The sequence below is a fragment of the Oreochromis niloticus genome, linkage group LG3, assembly GCF_001858045.2.
Source record: "Oreochromis niloticus isolate F11D_XX linkage group LG3, O_niloticus_UMD_NMBU, whole genome shotgun sequence".
Taxonomy (NCBI): Eukaryota; Metazoa; Chordata; class Actinopteri; order Cichliformes; family Cichlidae; genus Oreochromis; species Oreochromis niloticus.
In genome coordinates, this window is record NC_031967.2 from 87,003,633 (window position 1) to 87,018,103 (window position 14,471).

General features: G+C 41.2%; 1 protein-coding gene and 1 long non-coding RNA gene across 2 annotated transcripts; both read left to right on the top strand.

The window, feature by feature from the left end:
* Positions 1-8,618: 8,618 nt before the first annotated feature.
* On the top strand, positions 8,619-11,095 carry LOC112846416 (uncharacterized). Its single transcript, XR_003219351.1, has 3 exons — positions 8,619-8,633; positions 10,075-10,338; positions 10,485-11,095. It is a non-coding gene; the product is annotated as an uncharacterized LOC112846416 (long non-coding RNA).
* A 489-nt stretch (positions 11,096-11,584) lies between these two features.
* On the top strand, positions 11,585-13,632 carry LOC112846392 (uncharacterized). Its single transcript, XM_025905871.1, has 2 exons — positions 11,585-12,548; positions 12,663-13,632. Exons 1-2 carry the CDS (start codon positions 11,897-11,899, stop codon positions 13,502-13,504), a joined length of 1,494 nt encoding a protein of 497 aa, XP_025761656.1. The 5' UTR covers positions 11,585-11,896; the 3' UTR covers positions 13,505-13,632.
* Positions 13,633-14,471: the final 839 nt, after the last annotated feature.

Below are 14,471 nucleotides of genomic sequence, written 5' to 3' on the forward strand. Positions count from 1 at the left end.
GGAAATGAATGGCCTCAAAATGTGGCCTTTAAGGCTGCAGACCCTTAATTGGGACACAGCCAGGGTCTGCATCCTTTGGAGGCTTCAATTGAAGGCTGCAGGATGAGTCGGATGTATCTTTCATGGCCCACTAAATTTCAGAATTATAGTGTAAATCATATTCTATAAGGATGTTATGTGTTTGTATACTTTCTGCCCAGTTTGACCCATTTAGCAGAAGTCAGAGCTTTTCTTGGAGGACAGACTTCCAGAGCAGAGACAGCAGCTTTTTCTGCTTCCTGATTGGGAGTCTGGAAAGATGTGCAGGGCTTGAATTTGGGGCGCATCATGTTGAGAACACACAAACAAAGGCAGCCGACACACAAAAGGCAACTTCTAAGTTAACCAGCTCACTGACAAAAACTGACAAAAACAAAAAGATGAAGAGCTGAAGAGACAAAACAGCAGATAACAACAGAGAGACAGACCAATGAAGACGCAGTAAGAACAGATACAAACAGACTGACGTGGCTCTTAAACGGGCCTTTGGGAGGTAGGAAGCAATAATAACAGGCTGATTGTTTTCTCAGCAGGTTCTCCATCAAAGTATTGTGAATTCAGAACCACCTAATACACCAGTGTTTATCTGTGCTGCCACACTGGGAGATATTTGTAGGACTGGCTTAGACTGGTGGAGAGAAATGTAGTTGTGTTGATGCAAGTTTGACTTGTTTTAAATACATCAATTAGTACAGTATATTAATAACATGTCAAAATAAATCTATACATTAAATCCTTCGTGATGTGAAGACATTCAGGCATGCAGCTGCAAACTGTCGGTGCAGTGTAACGACTGAGTAATGTGAGTGAGCAATGATATTTTGCTGGTACTTGTTTTGCGTCTGCTTGATTTTTGTATTGGTGAAACCTGACAGTGTAAAGTGTCACAGATTAGTAGGCAGAGGACTCACTCGCAGGATTCTGAAGTTTCGAGAGAAGGTGAAGGTTTATTCACAAAGTGACACCAAGTGAGAATATATACATATATACAGTGGAAAAGATAACATGGAGCTCCAGGAAGTGGGGGGGGGGGGGGGGGGGTCCGAAGGGAAGGTCCCAGACGGGGGTACACACACGCTCCTCTTCAACCTGATCTGTAACTCTCTCCAAATAGCTCACGCTCACTCACACACATCCACAGAAATCCAGACGACAGGGAAGACGGGCAGGGAGTCTAGAAAGCCTGTACACAGAGGAAAACAATGTCAGGAGGAAACTCAAGGAAATCACAAGAAACACTTTCATAGTCTGGGCTACACTGACGCTAGGTAGTGTGACGATCCAGCGAGGAAGCAACCTCTCTTGCCATCTTAAGTAGTCTGCCAGGATCAGTGTGAATGAGCCACAGGTGCGTGTTCAGAGGCGGGGATGGGAGAGGTTAAGACAAAACACACACACCTTTCCAGATCAAGAGAACCATGACATAAAGCTTTTGACTACACATTTTCATTCTTCACATTTGTGCCCTTGTGTATATCACGCTATTTATAGTTGTTAGTGTATTTATAGAATTATCTTTCTATTTCAATCATTTATTGTTTTCCTTTTCTCAATTAAAACATTTTCAAAGTCCACAGTGGTTTGTGTCATCTGTCTGCTACTACAATGGCGCCATCGTGTGGACAGCAGCAGGACCTACACAGCTGAGGAGGAACTACAGGAAGTGTTTCTTTTAAGAATGAAAGTAGCTTCAGCTCGGAGGCTCTGCTTCGCTTCTCAGGTATGTTTTCACTTTAGTTTTAAAGATGTTTTGAGGTCAGACTCCCGCCGTTACTTCGAGTGTGTGTTTCATAACATCGTCACATTCAGTTATTTACGGTATATATACGGTAAACGTTTTTTGTTTTTTTTCTATATGGCTGCCTTTATGCGTCAGCCATACCGGGCTACTCAGGGGAAGGATTATTGTAACATTACAGCAGACAGTGTAACACAGAGAAATGTATAATGTTATTAACAATAATCAATTAATACATCCATAAACCATTCTAACAGTACTGCGGGGTCTCTGACAGGGACAGCTGTTCGAGTTTATGTTTTTCCCGTCACGGTTACAGGAAGTGACCAAATCAAAGGCCAGCGATGTTTTTGACTTCCTAGTTCAAACTTTGTGCAGAAAAGTTTAAGTAGTGAAGTAATACCATTTAAAATCAGTAATTAAAAACTACAGACATTACAAAACAATAAAGAAAGTTTATGTTGTTTAATGTTTTTTGTGAAATCCATGAATTTTTTTGCGAAAAACCATGAAAAATGGCAGCACTCCTCCATGACCATGGCATAGATCTGTTCACATAGTCTTCATCACTAACAGCACATCCACATCACTGTCTTATAAATGACAGGGAACATAGAAACCATTTTAAAGTGAACAGGGGGGCTTTAAACATGAAAATTAACTTAGAACATCTGGATCCTTAGAAGGAAAATATAATGATGTGATGGTTGGCTCAAGACTTTTGCACTGTGCGGTGTAACCAATACTGATTTCTGTGGCTTATTTTACATGATGAGTTAGTGACTGTAATATACATTAAAATATTGTTGTTTAATACACATATGTAATATTATTTTTTCTTTACATGACATGAGAACCACAGATGATTTCTTCTTCCTATTCAAAGTAATTTATGATTGTTTAAAGTAGTATTTTTCAGTCTGCTCTAAAGCTCACAGATATGATGATTACCTGTTCTCCTCCCTCTGGTCTGTGTCCCTCACTGACACAATGGACTGAAAACTACTTAAAATAAACATTTAGTAAAAAACAATAAGAGGAAATGATGAAACGTGCAGATCAGCTGAGTCTTTTCAACTGTTATAAGGCGCATTAAGCGAAAGAAAACAGTCAGGTAACTCAAACTTTACTCAACTCATTCTTCTTGCTTCTTCCACTTCTGTACCATTGATTCATTAATGTTGAATTCTCTCACAGCTGCTTTATTCCCGTGTTGGAATAGTCTGAAATATCTATCATGGCTGATAGAGAAATCCGCTTCATAAGCATGTCTCTTAACAGAAGCCATTTTGGGGTCTTTATACAAACACAATACAGTAATATTATGTTAAGGCACAGTACGTATCACTCCACGAGGCTCCTGAGTACGGTAGCCATAATGCTCCAACAGTGCATCAAGCGGTGCAGCTTCTTAGCTTACCAAAGTCGTACTAAAACATTTTGACAGATGTTTGAGCGCCGAGTGCCATATAAAATCGGTTCATGTAAGAACAACCAGAATTCATACATAAGGCACGTTAAAGATTTTAAGTGTGCCCTATAATCTGAAAAATACGGTACCGAAAAAGTTCTTGTCCTTAAAGTGTTTAAAAAGTCAAATCTATCAAAAGTCCTTAAAAAGTCCTTAAAGTGCTTCACTGAGGTGAAGTTTAAGTTGGTGTGTTTTTTTATCAGCCACAATAAAGGCTCGATTTTGTTTTAAACTTCAGTATTTTTCTCCCGTGTCTGCCTTTGGGTCCCTTCTATTTATGCACCAGCATTCCCCACCGTGACACATTTCTTTTTTGTGTTGTTGATGTTTTGTTTTTTTAAGAGATTTGTGATGTGGAATCCTGCTGTGTGCCCTGCTGCACAGTCATGACCCCTGAATGACTTCCCTGCATGTGCTGAGCAACATGAAAAGTGAAAAATGGTTTAATTATTTGTGGGATAAAACAAGGACACATTCAAACCTGTCACTTTAAACTTGGTAAAAAGTATTTTTGCTAATAATAATGATAATGCATTTTATTAAAAGGTGCCTCTCAAAGCAAACACAGGGATATTATATTACTGCATCAACTGAAAATATATACACAGTTAAAAAGGAATAATATAACCAAATAAAACCATAAAACAAAAAATATAAAAATTCACTATGACCATGGTAATAATAAAGTGTTTGCAAGTGTGAACAAATGTGTTTTGACTTGTAATTAAAAAGCAGAGCAGAAGCTGGAACAAGGTTAAGGAAAGTGAAAGTTGTTCATCTGTTCATGTTTGTGTAATAGTACAAACCCACAAAAAACATGGAAGAAACATTTGTTTCAGCAGATCCCTTAATGGCCGTGGGTCTGATTAATGACAGTGGTTTTTGGATGTTAACTTTAAAATATTTCAAAGCTGGGTAAGAAAGAAACTTAGATACAGTATTTGAATATTTTACAAAATAATTAAAGAATTAATTATTATTATCTTTGCACTAAAGCTTATCTGCTGTTTGGCTTTTGGTCAATTTTGGCTCATGTACAGGTTGAACAAGGATCAATGTGTTACACAGTGGAAGCTGTGCATCATGATGTTTGTCTTTAACTTTTGTTATATTTGTTTATGCAGAAAAAAATGTCATGTGCAAATATGAGGACCTGCGAGCCTTCCGGTTGGACATCTTTACTTTTACTTGGTCAATGGTAAGCTGAAGAAGCTTTGAGTACAGAGTTTCAAATGGTTTTTATGGTTTGCATATATGATATTGTATTTAATGCAGCTCAGTGAAATGGTGACTCAATGAAACAACACAACTTTGCAAAAATATGCAGTTCAGTAAAGCCTGTTTTTGGATCAGTTGTCTGTAGTTAGAAAACATGCATGCCCTCGCCTCTGGAAACATGCACATGCTGACAGGTTAATAACCATGAAGAAGCAGGACAAAGAACAAGGAAGAGCAGCTCCACTGTTTTACGTTAAAATCTCCAAGATGTGAGTTACAGTGTTTGGAGTTTATATAAACTCAGCTTAAAGCTCAGTAAGGAGTAAGTTTCAGATGTGTGGATACTAAAGAATGCTAAAGAATAGCTGAGCTATTAACAGTCCAGAAAAAAAATTAATGAACAAATTAATAAATAATCACTAACATGAGAATGTGACACATGCACATTAAAAGAGATTATTTTTTCTATTTTTTTTACTATTTATTTATTTTATTTTATTCTACTTTAAGTTATTACGTACTGGAAAGACATAACTGGGGGATAGGAAAGAGAGGAAAAGAAAAACAGAAGGGAAGAGGGACAGTGAGAAAAGACAAAAAAATCAGCTGGATCACCTTTTGAAAGGAAAAAGAAAAAGGAAAATAAGCAAAAAGAGAACAACAGGACAGGGAGACCACAGCAACAAGTTTAAGTAACAATAAATAATAAATATTGAATTTGACTGAGCAGCACGCAGGAACAGCGCACAGTATAATTAAGATTAAGGAGCTGACCTCCCAGCCCATTGTTCCTTCAGTGGGCTGGTTTCAGTCATTATGCAAATGTACTGTTTATAAGGTTTGGGGAAACCTGCAGTCAGCTGAGACTGAAGAAGTCACTTGGATGAGTGACGAAACGTTTCTCCCACAAAACGCTACATCCAGATGAACAGATTCAACTTTTGGAGATTTACTTACCTGGATGATTGAGGATGCATCCAAGTAACAATCTGCTAGAGAGTGTGGGGAGTGATAGCCCCTCCAGAGGCCACTCAGAGTGTGAAAGCCCAAAGAGGACCACCAGAGGGGCAGCTGCACCACCCTCCTGGAAAGAGCTGTGTGTGTTATGAGAGTGTGAGTAATGTGGATGTCCAGTTTGTGGAATAAAATTGAGGCACAAAAAAATGAAATTGGAATTAAGGCCACCTGTGCCTCAAAAAAAATCGAGGCACAGGCAGCCAGAAGCGGACAGAGGGAGAATGCCTCCCCTGCACCCTGGTGACACACCTGCACCCCAAGGCCCTGCATGTGTGGGTGGGTGTGGTGGAGCAGGAAGAGGCAAGTAGCCCCTCTCTGGGGCCAGCTTCCCTGCTGACGCCAGTAGGCACCCCCGTTCCCTGGAATCCATCAAGGCCAGGGGGCCCAGGCCCATCCAGATCAGGGCCCACAGCCACAGCACCACCAAGCCCCACAGAGCCCGGGGCGGTCCACATGACCCCACTGCAGAGGAAATTACACCCACCCCATCATTCAGTCATCTACAGTACATAAGACAATAGACATCCAGGCTGAGTTTCTTCTCCACCTCTGATATATCTCTCCCCCATCTGCAGTTTAGATTTAGATTATTATGCAAGCAACTAAGAGTCGCTGTGTGTTGAGTAAGCAGTGAGGATGCAAAATGAGAAAATACACAGTAATTATCAAAACTAGAGTTACAAGTTTCTATGCAAAATAATAAAGAAAAAACATTAAAAGAAGACAAGAAAATAAAATCAAAAACCAGAATGCTGAAAAAACTAAAAGTCAAAGATTGAGGATAAATTATAAACACTTGACACATCAATTTAAAACAAAGCCTAGCAATGCTAGGAACAGATCAGGAGCAACATCAAAAATATATATTAGTCTGAATCTTTGAAATAAATTCAATTTTGTTTAAATTCTTATTTTTTCAACAGAAATCCAGGAAATAAAGGAAACATGGCTTGTACATCTCAGTCTGCTGTGGAGTACGTCAGGAGGGCCAGGCCCAAACTGGTGAGAACATTAAAGGGGCTCACTGTGATTGTGGAGAACCTCTACCAGAAAGAAGTTTTCTCAGAGGAAGAAGTCAGTAAAATAAAGACAGCGGGTGACGACTTTGACCCAACCAGAGAAATTGTGGACTCTGTCATAAAAAAGGGGGAAGCAGCCTGCTATGAGTTTCTCAGGATTATTGACATAACAAGAAAGAGATCCACAGAAAGGCCACCATCTTTTCTGGAAATTACAAAGTCAGATTCCTCTTCACGAGACAAATTTGACCTGAACTATTGAATCAGCTGCTTTTCCTTCAAGGAGGACACCAACATGGATGTAACATATTTACAAGGTATTTTTAAACAAACTGAAGTCTGATTTCTCGTGATCACACTCATTTATAATGGAGTGTTGTTCAGTGACACATGAGTTAAATCCTGAAATTACTTTTTAATTAATTTCTCCTACACCTCTTTTCTTTCAGGCCCTAAACCGTGTCACAGATACCAGCAAAAGTTGAAATTTAAATCTCAGAAGATTTCAGAAAGATCATGGATCCAAAGTAAAGCAGTCCTGTTCAACAAGGAGACATCTTTCTCCTACACTTCACTTGTGTTAGACACACAAGGACAGGCTTCAGCATCCAAAATAAAAAAGTCAAAGATCAAGAAAAGCAGGAAGCTTCGACCTAAAAAACTCAAGGCCTACATACCTGAGGACAAACATTGAACTTCTCCCAGTGAACTGCTGAAAACGTATGAAAGAAAAATCCTTTTGGTAGGAAAACCTGGGACTGGGAAAACAGCTGTGGTCCATCAGATGTTGAAACTGTGGTCAGAGAAAGATAACAAGGATCTAGATTACATGTTCTACTTTGATATGAGAGAAACACCCAACATCACAGAGGTCCATAAACTGGAGGATCTTCTCTTCAGTGTGTTCTGTGAACCAGATGAAGGCAAAGATGAGGTCTTAGAAGACATAAAGAACAATGCTGACAGTGTTACCATCATTTTTGATGGAGTACCAGATGTTCCCTCTACATCAACCCAGTCTGCAGTGCTGGAGCTCATACAGAAGACCCTTCTACCTGAAGCAAAGATCATCATCACCTGCAGACCAGAGGTGGAGTCAGCAGACTTCCTGTTGGATTGGGACTGTCTCAGAGTGGAAGTGAAAGGCTTCAGTGAGCAGGGCATCAGAGAGTACTTATCCAAGAATCTGAGTGAGGACCACCTCAACAAAGTCTTGTGTAACCTGGAGTTATTCTCTCTTTGCCACGTCCCCATGTACGCCCTGATGGTGGTCGCCTGCTTTAGCTTTGAGGGCTCAGATTTCTCTCCACATCCCTGCACAGTTACCGAAATATACCTCAATATTCTCTATGTCTGCAATCAGAGAAATGTATGCCAGACAACAAATAATGACTCCAGCCAGTGCAATGCAATACTGTCTTTAGCTGAAACTGCTTTTTTGGCAACAGAAGGAAAAAATGTGAACCTGATGTCTCCACCCCAGATTGACAGATGTGCTAATTTGGGCTTTTTGAACAGACTTCTAATTCAAGCCGGTCCAGTTCTAAAGAAACCCTTGTTTGCCTTTCTTCACTACACCATTCAGGAGTTTTTTGCAGCACTGTGGCTCCTGAAGGATCCAGAAAGAACCAGAAGTGTTGTCCAACAGTGTCCCAATGACAACAGCAAACACATGAAACATTTGGTCCCTTTCCTGTGTGGACTGTTGAATGAGAAGAACACTGATTTGTTACAATGTCTGTTTACTTCTCAGCAGCTCAGAGACACATCTGGCTGGTTCTTCAAACACTTGGTGACCACCTTTGTAGATTGTAGTGACACTGAGGACTCTGAAATAGACATGCTGTTCTTATGTCAGTGTCTTTATGAGTCTCAGTCTGCTGAAGCCTGCATTTTTCTTCTGGATAAACTGGACTACTGTCTTGATCTGAGCGGGGAGACTCTTGATCCTCAGCAATGCTTTGCCCTGTCCTATGTAATCAGCCAGAGTAAGGGGAGGAAAATACAGCTGAACCTGGAGAATACAACAGTATCAAAACAAGGAATGAGACCATTACTAGGAACATGCAACATGCAAACTACATATTCTTACTTACCTTTGGAATTTGCTCAGACAGAGCAAATTCCAAAGGTAAGTAAGAATATGTAGTTTGCATGTTTACTCATAACTTACAAAGTACACTTTGAAAGTACACTTTGAATTACTTTCCATTTAAAAGTTACATGGGTATCTGAGCCTTTCCCTTTTGTCTCGATAAAATTACACATTCTTTTTTTTTTAACTACACGATTCTCACTTGTAGCGATCATACTACCACCTTGCTTCACTCTTGAGCTGATGTTATCAAAACAAGGCTGTGGTCAAACCAAAACGTAACAGGCCAGAGGTGTTCTGTTGGATGTCACACGAGGTCGGGCATTGCTGTGCAGCAGGAGGAACCCAGGGCTCAGCGTAGGAACTGACATGGTTCCAAGGGTTTCATCCTGATGCCTAATGCCACTCAGGGGGCTGTGGCCTGGCCTGTAGAGATCTGTGCATGTCTCCATGGATGTGCCTTCCCTGACCATCAATGACCCACCACCAACCCTAAATGATGTAACAGGCAGCATAACCTTCTGTGCAGCTTCACCAGACCCTTTCATGTCTGTCACATACGCTCAGAGTGAACCTGCTCTCATCTGTGAAAAGCACAGTGCACCAGTGGTGAACTGGTCAATTCTGGTATTCTATGGCAAATGCCACTCTGGTCCTTGGTGCCAGGCAGTGAGGCCCACTAGATGATGTTCGTTTGGTCAGAGACATTCACTCCAGTGGCCTGCTGGAGGTCATTTTTCTATTGCTCTGGCAGTAATACCCTGCTCCTCCTTACATAAAGGAGCTACTGGTCCTGTAGATGGGTTAAGGACCTTCTGCAGGCCCGTCTATCTCTGCTACAGTATCGACCTGACACCTTGAATCTTCTCTGTGGACTTGAGACTGTTCAGGGAGACAGACAACCATCTGGCAATGGCACATAATAATGTGCAATCCTGGAAAAGTTAGACTACCTGTGCAACCTCTGTAGGGTCCGGGTATCACCTCCTGGTACCAGTAGTGACACTGACCCTAGCCAAATGCAAAACTAGTAAAAAAAAAGACAGAAAAGATGAGGAGGAAAAAAAGAAAGTGACCTGTAAAACTATTCCTCTTTCAGGGGTTGCCTCATTGTTACCCCTCCAGTGCACCTCTTGTCAGTCACTAAGATCAAACCAGCTGAAACTGATAACAGCCCCCTCTGCTACTTAATTAATTGGAATCTAATGAAAACTAAGCTGAGCAGAAAAAAATGGGAAAACTTTGAAATTATTACAGAAGTAAGAATTTTTTTTCAAACTCAGTGGAACAGTAATTATCAATTGATAGATTAAACATACTTGTGATGAGTCTGAGTTGTCAATACAGACTCTTGCAGTTGTTGCGATGCAGAATCTAGAATGAAAAGAACAAACATTTAAAATTTGTTTCTGGATTAATAAACAAAATACACTCCGTGGCTGTTAAGATCTGATAACTAATACATTTCCAACTGTAGGACTCACTCCTTATCATGGCAGCTGTGGACCATTTGTCTTCTCAGTGAGGCGGAGGTGGATTAAATCAGCTTACTTCACTTTGCTGAAAACCAGCTGCACCTTTCAGTAAACAGTCAAACACAACTCTATGACCGAGCTCGAAAAGTCCTGCAGAAAAGTGCTGAGAAGGTTAAAGTCTGCCTCCACTGGGATCACAGAACTTCTGTCTACCAATCTGTGCGGGATTTTCTCTTACAGTGCTTACCCAACATCCACTCACTCAGGTATACTGCTCATATGCATAATAATCTATTTAGAAGCACATGTATGTTTCATCTGTCTTTGACTTCAAATGTGTTGTGCTTACGGAAATTATTGGATTGAATTAAAATACTGACTTTAAATAATTTTGTCCTCTTGGAATCTACAGTTTCTTTCAGTCATCAGAAAATCTCTCTGATCAAACCAAGTTCTTGATGAATCTCATTACTGGAGCAGCAGAGAGAGAACAGCAGACGGGAGAGAAGACACTAAAACGGCTATCATCAGTGTGCAAATATCAAACATTTATTTTTAATGACAGTTACAAGGACAAGAGATACAAATGTAACATACTGCTGGATCTGTGCTCCCGTGTGAAGGACTATGAGACTAAAACAGGTCTGAGTGTCCTTCCAGCATTAGAGTCAGTATTTTCAGCTCCTGCAGTCTGGATCATAGACCTCTCAGAGAGAAAGACCTCCATCCTCCTGGAAGTGCTGAAACTCCAACCAGAGAAGAAACAAGTGGAGCTGAGAGACTGCTCACATGAAGAGAGTGAAGTGAGGAGTTTGCTGCAGTGCCTGCCTTTTATCTCACAGCTCAGGTACATGGAAATTTTCTTCACATGAGTCAAATATCTGTAAGAAAAGATGTGCTGTGAAAATAAGTGATGGAAATATTTGAAGGTCCATAAATTGTAAAGTGATAATTTTGATTTGTGGTTATTTTCTGTAAATGTCAGATGACCTTTAATGCTGAAACAGGACAATAGGATCTAAAATAAAGACGTTCTCATTAAAAAGGTTGGATTTAGATTTGATAGGTGTAGACATGAACTGATTTCATGTTTAATTCAATACGTTGATGTAAGTTGTGTGAATGAAGGTGATCATGTGACTGAGCTCATGCAGCAGAGAGTGTTGGAGTGCACACATGTGTTTGATGGAAACCTGCATGTTTGACCTGCAGCAGAATCATGAAATGATGTGAAGAAGAACGTAGCTCAGTGCTGACACCTCAGTCCTGTTTAAAGCTGCTCTTAGAACAGCAACAACAACAAGGTGACATCAAATTTTCAAACTTTTTGTGGCTTTTTGACAATTAGAGCAGCTGTGAAACATCTCTATGCTGCAGTGATACAGCCTGAAACATCCTTTACACCTGAATCCATCATCGCTATGGAAACAACATCAAAGCAAACTCAACGAGTCCTTCAGTGACGTAACTCAGTAAATGAATGAGTCACATGAAGCTGCACTGTTACCGCCCCCTTTTGTGAGTGTGGACGCTTCCTCTCTTTGCTCTTCATATGCTTTGCTTCTTTTATTGATTTTTATTGATTTTTATGCTGATTTTTTCCTTTTTTTTCTGTATGAGCTTACCTGCGAGAGCTTCTGGACGCTTATAGATCATTAGGACTAAAGTGTTCTTAACAGAAACAGCAACATTTTTAGTTACCTTATCCTCAGCGCTCCGTGTGTCTGTGGCCTAGACACAGCTGAAGCCTGATTACAGCGTCTGGACTCCAAACAGCCTCAATAGCCTGGAAAGGTGCTAACCGCTAGGCTAACTAGCAACAAGATGCCCTCCCTCTCCACAGATGACTACCACAAACTCCTGCAGAAGACTGCAGTACTGGAGACAAAAATTCATCGCTTAGAAGTAAATGTGGAGGTAAATGGACTGTGTGGAAATGAAACAACCTTGCCTTTGATTCAAAGCAATGGCGATGATCAAGCTAGTACACAGCTAAGGAGCACAGATAACATGACCAAGAAAGTAGACTCTGTGCATTATTATAAATCATCAAGTGAAAATCCCCCCTTGGACTGTCCTGATGCAAAACCAAGACATAAATCATGTCTCCTGGAAGGGGGAGGACGTATCACAGGCAGAGCACAGCGAGCTGAAATCTCTGAAACCAACTGGCCTTCACTTCCTACGAGACAGAGAAGCTCTTCTACCCCTGTATACGGGAGGAAACAGGACTGGACAACCGTGAATAGGAAGGTTAACAACAAACCTCCAAAACAACTGAATGTGAAACTGCAGAACAGATTTGCTCCACTTTCAAAGGACCCTGCATCTATATCGGACAACCATCCATCTAAAAGTAGCAAAGTAAGGTCTGAAAATCTGTTGAAAAGTAAAAGGCCACAGGGAAAGCTAAAGGCTAGGCCTGAAACTCTAATTGTGGGTGACTCTGCCGTAAAGGATGTACAAAGGATGTGCGGTAAGAACACTAAAGTCCTCTGCTTTCCTAAGGATGTGGTCAACAACCTGAAGGAGAGAATTCTTCAGATTGCAGATGAATATCCAACTGTGACAAATATTGTTCTGCACACAGGGTCAAACGATGTGTCCAAACAACAATCGGAGGTTCTGAAACGGAACTTTACTGGATTATTAAACACTGTAAACTCTCTGAATGCAGCTGTATTCATCAGTGGGCCTGTACCGCCCGTCAGAGGAGGAGACGAGAGATTCAGCAGATTGTTTGCACTGAATAAATGGCTTATATCAGCATGTACTGACCACTCAGTGCATTTTATCAACAACTTTAATATTTTTTGGGAACGCAGGCATCTGTTTAAAGTAAATGGATTTAATTTTAACAAGTCAGGGGTGAAACTGTTCACCTCCAACTTGTTTTATTCCATACGTCATCCATCTGTGCTTGGTGCCAAGGCTGAGATAAACGAGGAGTTATCTCATAAAGAGGAACAAACAGTACTCCAAGAACAAACAAAGCCCAGCAGAAACCTTGAGGAGGAGCTCCATCTGCCCCCACCCGGGAAGAGCCTGAGAAAGGAGAGACATCTGAGGCAAGAAGAGGGGTCCCTATTTGCCTCCAACTCTCTCAACAACACCAACGACCAGGACCAGGGACCACGACCTTCCCCAGTCCCCCAAACCCCTGACAGGCCATCACCCTCCTCCCCCTCCCTTTCTCCCTCCTCCCCACACCTGAAATTCACTGAGGAGATGATGGAGCGTGTCAATGCTGGGCTCAGATCTACCCCCCAGCCCAATCCCTTTTTGTCCCCCATTAACCCCCCACCAGAGCAGCCAAAGGTTCGCCATCGAGCCCCGCCCTCAACAGAGCAATCAAAGTTACACTGCGCAGCCTCGCCCCCCTTAGTTCCTCCTTACCACCTTCATGCTCTGTCTCTGCAGTCTGATGTGTGATGTGTGGAGGGTCCGGGCTGCGAGGATTATGACAGTGGTGACTTTTCCCAGGAGAAGCTGGGACCCTGTTTACTAGAAGGTTTTAAAATTTCTGTACTTTTAGGTGACAGAAGAAGACATGTGGCCTGGTCAAAACACAGAGAGCTGCACTCTAAAAGATCTTTAAATATAGTAAACATACCTTGTGTGCCACAGACTGCTCCCAAACACGAGGGGGCAAATAATACCTCTAAAACACTTAAGTTGGCTTTATTAAACGTTAGATCTTTAGCTGGGAAAACATTTTTAATTAATGATTTAATCACTGAGCACAGCCTTGATTTTATGTTTTTAACTGAAACTTGGTTGGACCAAAGTAACAGTGGAGCTGTTCTCATCGAGACGACCCCTCCTAACTACAGTTTTATCAGTGAGGCCAGGGTGAGCAGGAGAGGAGGAGGGGTTGCTGTCCTATTTAATGAATCATTTCAATGTAAGCAGCTATCTCCTGGAAGTTTTCAGTCTTTTGAATATGTGGCATTACAGCTGAAGGCCCCATCCAAAGTTGTGTTTCTTAATGTTTACAGGCCTCCCAAATACTGCACAGACTTTTTTAATGACCTCAGTGAACTGCTGTCTGTGATCTGTGTTGATTTCGACTGTGTAATTATTGTTGGGGATTTTAATATCCATGTGGACAACCCTCAGGACAAAGGGACTAAAGACCTGAGTAACACTCTGGGCAACTTTGGGCTGACTCAGCATGTAACAGAGGCCACACATAATAGAGGACACACTCTTGACCTACTGATCTCCAAGGGCCTGAGCATTTCAAAGGTTACTGTATCTGACGTGGGCCTATCTGATCATTACTGTGTTTTCTTTGAAAGTAAAATCTCAGCCCACACAAATATATCAACAGCAGTGATCACAAAACGGTGTATAACTGAACACAGTAGTGAGATCTTTAACCAGGTCTTCCCATTAA